Raw genomic sequence first — 10,287 nt, forward strand, 5'->3', positions numbered from 1 at the left:
CCTCAAGGACAAGATCATCAAGGTGACCAAGCTCTGATTAATCCTTAGACTATGATGGATGAATAAATAAGGTTGGCTTTCCTAAGTCTGGCTCAAGCCATGACTACTCAAGCCCAATCCATAACAACTCAAGTTCAAGCTATGACGGCTCAAGCAAACCGGGAAGTTGCACCCTGTGTGAACCAAAATATTAGCACCATGGCTTCTTACTTGAGAGATTTCACTAGGATAAACCCTCTCATGTTATTTGGTTCTAAGGTGAATGAAGACCCCCCAAGACTTTCTTGATGAGGTCTATATCTTGTATGCTATGGGGGTGAGTTCAAATGAGAAGGTCGAGCTAGTCGCTTATCAACTCAAGCATGTGGCTCAAACTTGGTATACTCAATGGAGGGACAATAGGACTTTGAGAGCGGGTCCCATAAGTTGGGAAGTCTTTAGGAGGGCATTTCTTGATAGTTTCTTCCCAAAGGAGAAAAGAGAGGAAAAAGCGGAAGAATTAATCAACCTTCGTCAAAGAGGTATGAGTGTGCTAGAATACTCTTTGAAATTCATTAACTTGTTTGAATATGCCTCTTCTTTCGTGTCCAATCCTAGAGATGAAATGAATCATTTTGTGTCAGGTGTGTTCAATGATATTGTGGAAGAGTGTTGTTCGGTGATGATTCATGACAACATGGACATTTCTCGTTTGATGGTACATGCTCAACAAGTTGAGGAGAGTAGGCTTAAGAGGAAAATAGGGATGCGAAGAGCAAGGTCCTATAAGGGAGGTACTTATAAGGGTAAGTTGGACATTCAATACAAGCCTAATTTCAAGAAGATATTCACCAATAAAGTTCCTTCTAATTTCCCCAAGGCTTGTAATGATAGTTTCTAGCCCTAGATCCCCAAGGGGAAGAGGTGGTGATTCACCAAGTGAGAAACCTACTTGTGTCAAATATGGTAAGAAACAGATGGGTGAATGTATAGTTGGGACGGATTATTCTTTTGGTTGTGGAAAGAGTAGTCATAAGGTGACAGATTGTCATCTAGTAAGGGGTCAAGGAAAGGGGAGTAATCAAGCACAAGCATGCGGTCCTAGCTCCAATGCTCCTAAGAAAAAGCGCTTCTATGCTCTCTGATCTAGGGGTGATCAAAAGTATTCTCCCGATGTTGTCACTGGTATGTTACACGTGTTTTTTTGTTAATGTTTATGCTTTACTATATCCCAATGCCACTTTATCATTTGTAACTCCTTTAGTGGTCATGAAGTTTGATGTATTACCTGATATCTTAATTGAACCTTTTTCGGTTACTACCCCAGTGGGAGACTCCGTTGCTTTCTAAAAGAGTTTTAGGAGTTTCCCCATACTAATGTCTAATAGAGTTACATTGGTCGATTTGGTAGAACTTGATATGTTGGACTTTGATGTCATATTGGGATGTGTTTGTTACATTTTTGTTTTGCTTTTATTGATTGTAGAACAAGGGTAGTTAATTTCCAATTTCCTAATGAACCCGTCTTAGAATGGAAGGGGGGAAAACTCAATCCAAAGAGGTCGAATCATTTCATGTATAAAATCTTGTAAGATGATTTCCAAGGGATGTCACTGTCATGTAGTAAGGGTCAAAGATATTGAATCTGAGACTCTTTCTTTAGATTCGATCCCCGTAGTGAAGGATTTTCCAGAAGTCTATCTCAATGACTTACCTAGAATTCCTCCCGAATGGGAAATAGATTTTGGCATACATTTGTTACCGAATACGAAACCCATATCAATTCCTCCTTATCAGATGGCTCCGGTCGAGTTGAAAGAATTGAAGGCTCAACTTAAGGATTTGCTTGAAAAGGATTTTATACAACCAAGCATTTTCCATAGGCGCTTCAGTATTATTTGTGAAAAATAAAGATGGGTATCTTATAATGTGAACTGACTCTCGACAATTGAACAAGGTCACCATAAAGAATAGTTATCCTCTCCATAGGATTGATGATTTGTTTGATCAACTCCAAGGACTGAATTACTTTTCAAAATTGATTTGAGGTCGGGATATCACCAACTTAGGGTAATAGGTGAAGATATTCCTAAAATGGCTCTCCGAACTAGGTATGGTCATTATGAGTTCCTATTTATGTATTTTGGTCTACTAATGCCCCGGTAGCTTTTATGGACCCTATGAATCGTGTGTTCCAAAATTATCTTGATTCTTTTGTAATTGTCTTCATTTATGATATCATGGTATATTCTAAGAGTAAGGACGAGCATATGGGTCATTTGAGGTTATATCAAGTTCTTAAGGAACATCTACTCTTTTCTAAATATAATAAGTGTGAATTTTGGTTGAGATCGGTTGTTTTCCTTAGTCACATTGATTCAAGAGGGTATAAAGGTCGATTCGAAGAAAACAGAAGCGGTAAAGAATTTACCTAGACCTTTGACTCAAACCGATATTCGAAGTTTCTTAGGTTTAGTCGGGTATTTTAGGAGATTTGTCAATATGTTTGCATCTATCGCTTCTCCTTTGATAACCTTAACCTAAAAAAAGTCAAGTTTGAGTGGTCGGAAGCTTGTGAAAGAGACTTCCAAAATTTGAAAGATAAGCTTACCTCCGCTCTGATGTTGACCTTACCGGAGCGTTCCAAAAGGTTTATAGTGTAATTTGACGCTTCTCCAGTAGGTTTAGGTTACGTACTCATGCAGCATGGTAAGGTGATAGCACACGCCTCTAGACAACTCAAGGTGCATTAGAAGAAATTATCCAAAACTCATGACCTTGAATTAGCGGTCGTAGTGTTTGCTTTGAAAATATGGAGGCATTACCTATATGGTTTACATGTGGATGTATTTACCCACCACAAGAGTCTTCAATATGTTTTCACTCAAAAGGAGTTGAATCTCCGACAAATAATGTGGGTAAAACATTTGAAAGATTATGACATCAATGTCCTAAACCATCCTGGAAAAGCAAATATTGTTGTGGATGCTTTGAGTCGAATGACTATGAATAGTATGGCTCATGTTGAAGAAGGTAATAAAGATCTAGTGAAAGATGTTCATAGATTGGTCCGGTTGGGTGTTTGTTTAGAAGATTCTCCAAAAGTGGGTTTCATGGTTCATGATAATTCCGAGTCGTCTTTAGTGTTTCAGGTGAAGTCTAAGCAACATTTCAATCCTTAGTTGATGGAGTTGAAGGAATCAGTTCTTAGCAAGCTCAATGAGTCCCAAGGGGGGATGGGGTACTGAGGTACCAAGGTAGATTGTGTGTACCGGATGTTGATGACTTAAAAAGACAAATTTTAGAAGAAGCTCATGGTTCAATATTCCATTCATTCGGATGCCACTAAAATATATCGTGATCTTCAAGAGGTATATTGGTGGGATGGTTTGAAGAGGGATATAGCAGAGTTTGTGGCTAAATGTCCTGATTGCCTATATGCCAAGACCAAACATCGAAGACCAAAAGGGTTAACTCAAGTGATGGATGTTCCTACTTAGAAGTGGGAAGATATCAACATGGACTTCATTGTAGGTATGCCCGTAAACGAAGGAAAAATGATTCCATATGGGTTATTTTTGATAGATTACGAAATGTTTACACTTTCTCCCCGTCAAATCTACCTATTCAGCGGAGGAATATGCTAGGTTATACCTTAATGAGACTGTGAATTTGCATGAGATTCCTTTGTCCATCATCTTGGATAGGGGATCACTTCTCGTTTTTGGAGGTCTTTACAATAGGGGCTAGGTACTCAAGTGAAACTTGGTACAACTTTTCATCCTCAAATGGATGGCCAAGTGGAACGCACCATCCAAATCATATAAGATATATTGAGTGCTTGTGTCATTGACTTCAAGGGTAATTGGGACGATCACCTACTGTTGATAGAGTTTTCCTACAATAGTAGCTACCGGTCGAGTATTTCTATGGAACTTTCTGAAGCATCCTATGGTAGGAGATATAGGTCTCAGGTTGGGTGGTTTGAGGTAGGTGAGTTTTCACTTCTTGATCCTGATATAGTCTATAAGGCTATGGAAAAAGATCCAATGATAAAAGATAGGTTGAAAACAGCCTATAGTTGGCAAATATGTTATGTCGACAATAGAATAGACCTTGAGTTTGAAATAGGTGATTGGGTCTACTAGAACATTTCACCCATGAAAGGAGTGATATTTGGTAAAAAGGGGAAGCTTAGTCCCCGTTATGTGGTCCTTATGAAATTTTGAAACGGGTCGGGAAAGTTGCTTATGAGATGAAATTACCAAGTGAATTAGCCCTAGTTCATCCAGAATTTCATGTCTTTATGCTCAAGAAATGTATAGGTGACCCAATGTCTATTCTCCTGATTGAAGGGTTAAGAGGTGAAGGAGAACCTTTCTTATGAAGAGGTTCTGGTTGAAATCCTAGATCGTCAAGTCAAAAGGTTGAGGAACAAAGAGGTTGCCTCCGTAAAAGTTCTATGGAGAAACCATCTAGTTGAGGGTGCAATATGGGAGGGTGAGGCCGACATTACCGCTACCCTCATCTCTTTCCTCGTACTCCTAGTCAAAGGGAGGTTAGTAGTACCTATTGGAAATAAAACTATGAATACTGTGAACTTGGCTTGTTTTTCCAAGTATGTCATATCTTTGTAAAGGTTCATGCTAAAAATGAGGTTTTAGAAAAATGCTCTTATGTTTCACTTGCACTCATATGTAATGTGTATATTTGCCTTCATGAGAATTGTAGTGAGCATGTTTAATGTTGCTTAAAAGAAGAATTGCATGGTAACTCTTGATGTTCATGTTGAGCTCATATTGAAATTGAGAAGGTAAGTTCCTCATTATGTGATATGAAATGTTGAGATCTTATATGTGGTGAATTGTGAATTGAGTTGCTATGTGTAATGTCATGATTATTTGTTGAATGGAGTTGAGAAGTACTCCTATGAGTTTTAACTCATGATGATCTTATGCAAGTTGTTGTTGTTGTTGGTTGGGCTGCTAGTATTGAGTCTCTTTCTCTCTCTATAAAAAGATTTAGGTGTCATTAGGGAATGAATGTTCCTAAAGGGGGGATAATGTAACACTCTGGAAGTTCCATGACCTAGTCTAGAGCCTCACTTGATGAATTATTCCTTAAAAAAGTGTTTCTAAGCTTAAACAAAGGTAATGAACTTAATTAGTAAGTATTAGACCCTAAACGTCAAGAGACAACCATTATGTCTAGAGATTTGTGAAAAATGACCTAGTGTGCCTTGGTGTGTTTCAAGGGTTTTTAAGAGTCGTATAAAATTCAAATTTGGTGGAAAGGTTTAGAATACATATTAGAGTGTGTTTAGGGTCGAAACATACAGGTAGGACTCCCCTAGGACCACCCTGAGGGTCCTTGAGGAGGACCCAACATTTGACCCCAAAAACTATCAAATGGCAGTGTTCAACCACGAGGGCATAAGACTAGCTGTCGTTTGAACAATGCTCCATCATTGGGTCTTGTTTGTCCACACTTATCCAAATCCCCAAAGTCTCTCAAAAACAGGTCTCTAAACCAAACCACGTTTGACCAGTACGGTCTGTAGTCTGTCGACGCTCCGTGGATAAGGTTTCGTTGTTTGGCCCCTGGTTCACTGTCTTAAGTCGAATAAGTTAGGGAAGTTTAGTTAGTTAGTTAGTAAGTTAGTTAATTAATGATTAAGAGGAGGTTAAATTAGTTAGTTGAGGACTATAAAAGGGTTATACCTCATTAAACTAACCTAACACTTCATAATTCCCTAAACCCAAATCACTCCCACTTCTCTCTACTTTCTCTCATTGTCCCATTGAAAAACAAGGTCAAGCTTCACTAGGGCTTTAATATCAAGGCTTTCTATACAATTCTATAAGAATTAACAAGGTATGAAAGCTATTTACTCGTGGGAATCCTTTCCCCAAGAGGTTCTTTAAAGTTTGATTTCAAAGTTGTCTAAAACTATGATTTTTATCAAATTTCGTGGGTTATCTTTCAAATTGGTTTAATATGATATTGAATTGATTCATATTGATAGATTATGATTATTTATTGGTGGAACGTTGTAATTCCTTAGTCTTTGACTTAGTTTCTCTAAAAGATCCATGAATGACCTCTTTTTCTTAACCCTAACTATGAATTTGGTTGATAGATGATTAGGGATGTTATAATTGGATGTGTTATTGCTTATTTTACTATTATATGATAATAGTGATTAGATTATTGGATGAATTTGGTGAAATTGAGGGTGGAATCTTTAAGGAGATTCTTGGATGAATGAATGAAAGTAATCAAGATGGACACTAACTAGGGTGACTAAGGGGTACTACTTAGTGTAGGTAAGGGAATGAGACTTTACCTATGCATTTCATAAGTTGGCCTTGAGTAGAGTATTAAGAGGAATTATTATGCACTTATGTTATAAATGAAATACATATATGTTGGTCCTATCTACTGTTGCTCTTATATGATGTTGGTTTAATTTGATGAACATGATATTGGTCTAAATTGCTATGTTTTTTATGTCTACATATGATATGATGTTATATGAGGAAAAAACATTACTTATGGTCTCTTTACTAGTTTACTTGGTTTATTTGGGGTTATGGGGCTTCACATTAGTATTGCACATATAGGCTTCAGTTGGGATTGTGAGTAAGAGTTTTATATGCTTTGATGATATGAAATATAGAACATGAAATATTTATATGACTTTATGATGACGTTATTCTTGCATATGAATATGAACATGACTTAATGATGTTGTGACTATTGATTTGTATATGCTCTTGTGTGTTCATAAAGGCTTTCAAAGTGACTTAGCATGTTTTTAAAGAAAATGTCCCTTTGTGCATGTCTTCAAAGGTTTTAATTGCATATGTTTCCATACTTAGTACATGTGGTTTGTACTAACCCATATTCTTTCTATTTCTAGAATAATGTAGGTTCGGGTTATTGAAGAGCTTCAAGGCCATTTTCAAGGAAGACTTGGATAAGTTCCCAAGTTGTTGGTGAGTTCTCAAGTCCGAGGATGATGCAACTGTTCTAGCTTTACTATTTGACTATGTCTAAGGCAATGTTCATTTCTTATCTTTTGAGACTTTGTTGTGAGTCCTATATGAGGCATGTTGTAATAGTGTAAGGGCTATGCCCAAATCTTTACTTTTATAATAGATGGTTATGTGTGAGACAATATTAGACTACTTTAATGAATTTGACTATGTTACTAAACAAGAAGTTTATGTAAACTTCATATAAGCATAAATGAGAAGTCTAAGTATACTTCATATGTAAAGTTTTAATTTTTCCGTATTTTTTTTACCTATGATATGCAATGATGTATACTAAGGGATAGTCTAAGGCCTCTTCGAGGACAAAGACGATGGTTACGTCTAGGGAATGCAACCTAGTCGTGAAAACTTTAATATAAGCATCGATAAAATTCTGAAAGGTTTTCTCATACACTTAGAATATCAAGAATGGTGAAAGGTTTTCTCATACATGGTTTAAGGAGTTACCCTATGATGTTTGTAGCTTGGATTTGTAACTTAATTGCATTTTTTCATGGATGATGATAATATTATGTTTATAACTATTCTGTTGGGATTCTCACTTATCACCGAGAGGTGTAAACATGGTGAAAGGTTTTCTCACATATACATGAATTATGAAAATTTTCTCATATACTTAGAAAATTGAGAATGGTGAATGGTTTTCTTACACATGGTTTAAGGAGTTACTCTATGATGTTTCTATTTGGATTAGTAACTTAATTGTATTTTTCCATGGATGATGATAAGATTATGTTTATGACTATTCCGTGGGGATTTTTACTTAGAACCAAGAGGTATTGACATGGAGTCTCTCCTGTTAGTAAAAAACGTTACTCTAGTAAAAATCTCATTTTCCCTAACTACGTGCCCCCGTAGGTTTCGCATAGCTAGTGGATCCATCTAAGTTAGAAGTTTCAGGTCTTTTCCTTGGCAAGCAAGAACATCTCTTTTCATTGTGGGAGAAAGACAATGAATTTAATGTTGTAGCTCACATGATCTATATCGATTAATAGTAAATATCCCACAAAATGATCCAAGTTACTTTCAAAATGTTTTATGAATCTATTCTTATGATTTCTAGATGCATTGACCATGTTTATGATTATGATTCTCTTTAAAAGGTTTTACTATGTTAGCTTGGTCATGCATATAATATTTTCGACTATGTCCTCTTATGATCATATTTCACGTTTTATTGCATTCCCCTCGTACTTAGTACATTTCATTTACTAATGTGTACTTCTGCCTACATTATTTCATTAATGTAGGGCATGACGAATCATTTCCCTCCATTCGTGCCTAGTTGATCTCTCTAGCGATTTGAAGATTTTGTGAGTCTTATACTCCAAGGATGATGTCGTCTTTTTTGCTTTCTTATGTCTTTTATATTTTGTATATTGTACGTGGTGAACAAGTTACATCTCAATCACTCCTTTTGATGTAACAAATGACTTATTAAAAGTTTGATAAACTCTTGCATAACTATCAAACTTTTTACATCTTATGAAATTTCTTACTTTTCTCTATTACTCGAGGTCTTATATGCTATGTCACTTCTAGGGTGTACTTTGGGTTGTGACGAAGAAGTTGTGCACAAAGTTAAGACTCTTACCCTTAAACATTCTCTTTAGCGTTATTTGTACTATATTTTTCATATTCTCATGGAATATCTTTGTTCAAGATGTACTTTTCTCGAAAGAAAATGTGAAGACAAGAGGAGAAATTTTAGTGTTATTTCATGATTTTTGTCACTTCAAATTGTACGATTTCTCAATTTTCACCTCTATTTAAGGATAAAGCTTCACTAAGTATAATTGAACTTGGAAGCATGTGACTCTTGATGTTGTATCTATTATAAATTTCTTCCATGGTGAAAATTTTTATGCTCTTTCTTCAATACTGCTATTTATGACACTTTGTCGCCTCTTATTATAATTTGTATGACAATCATTATGTCAGTTAACTATAGGCTAGTGCCTGAAAATTGTTATTCTTGTGCTTAAAATGATGGAAGAATTGCTCTTAAGTGGGGTAACTTAAGGCAATGATTGCAGAGTAAAAAGGACTTGAAGTTTCACATATACTTGACTTGAAGCGGTAACGAAATTAAGACTTGGATTTTATGAGTTAAATGAGTGAGTATAACATTAAATTTCTTGGTATGAATGAAAATTTAAGTGAAATAAATATACATATCCATGTAGGTATGCCACTGAGGTTTCATGTAGAAAAATAAATACATAATAGATATACCTGACCCTTAACTTAGAGTCAATTGACAACTATGGTGTTTAACTGAAGGTGTGCACAAGTAGACACTTAGGCCTCATTTGTTTACACTTAATGGAAGTATGAATCTTAATCGTTCAGATTCAACCTATTAACTACGTTTGATTTTTAAGTCTGAATCTGAATCATTCAGATTCAACCCATTAAGTTCATTTGTTTTATTTTTTTTAAAAAAACATCTTAATGGGTGTGAAGAGGTCTGAACAAATTAGATATGTAGGAGACTCTTAACAACATTCAAACTCATTTGAGAAGTTATCAAATAATAAATCATCACTTCTCTGTTTTGGGTGTGCCTTTTTATCTCATAACTAAAAACTTTTTTTTTCTCTTTTCTCAATCAAACACCATTTTTCTCACTTGAACTGGTAAGTTTTCATAATTCCGTTCAAATATTTCTTTTTTATATTAATAATTTCCTTGTATTGACGCGTGTTAAGAACACTGGTTGCAATGATATTTTTGGTGTATTGTTGTTTATCAAGGCATTTGAATGAAAAAATAGTACTCCAAATCATGATTATTAAAACTTTTAAAACTATTTTTTTAACCAAAAGTTATATATTTTGTTGAAATGAAAATTTTATAATATTTTATTAATATAATATTCAATTTTACTTGTACATTCAGATATTAAAAACAAACAACATTAACTATTTAGTGTTCAAATTTAGACAGCACATCATAATATTCAGATGGGTATTCAAAATACCACGATCTTAATGCAAATCTTAATATTTGGATGTGTATTGAGATTTAGACCTCTTACTCTTAATTAAAACAAATGAGACCTTAAACTTGTATAAAATCGAGCAAATCGATACATTCGTCGTACATGACACTTTACATGAAAATTTTGCATCCTACATGACATCCTATGTGTATTATGTCATGTAGGATACTTTTTCAACTTCATAATAATTTAAGTGCCTCATTGTGCACATTTAAAGTAAAAGGACATAATTATTCGTTGACAACC

At 35.2% G+C, this 10,287-nt stretch overlaps 1 protein-coding gene across 1 annotated transcript; it reads left to right on the forward strand.

Annotated features, from left to right (window-relative positions):
• Positions 1-310: 310 nt before the first annotated feature.
• LOC138337875 (uncharacterized) lies at positions 311-1,124 on the forward strand. The gene is made up of 3 exons (XM_069288312.1): positions 311-521; positions 624-773; positions 874-1,124. The coding sequence occupies exons 1-3, from the start codon at positions 311-313 to the stop codon at positions 1,122-1,124; spliced, it is 612 nt and encodes a 203-aa protein (XP_069144413.1).
• The last annotated feature ends 9,163 nt before the right edge of the window (positions 1,125-10,287 follow it).

This window comes from Solanum lycopersicum, chromosome 8 (genome assembly GCF_036512215.1).
Source record: "Solanum lycopersicum chromosome 8, SLM_r2.1".
NCBI classification, from domain to species: Eukaryota; Viridiplantae; Streptophyta; class Magnoliopsida; order Solanales; family Solanaceae; genus Solanum; species Solanum lycopersicum.

Coding starts and splice junctions, on each gene's coding strand:
- LOC138337875 (XM_069288312.1), top strand. CDS start 311: ATGGGGGTGAGTTCAAATGAGAAGGTCGAGCTAGTCGCTTATCAACTC. Junction 522..623: donor AATCAACCTTCGTCAAAGAG/GTATGAGTGTGC, acceptor ATTTTGTGTCAG/GTGTGTTCAATGATATTGTG. Junction 774..873: donor AGCAAGGTCCTATAAGGGAG/GTACTTATAAGG, acceptor TTGTAATGATAG/TTTCTAGCCCTAGATCCCCA.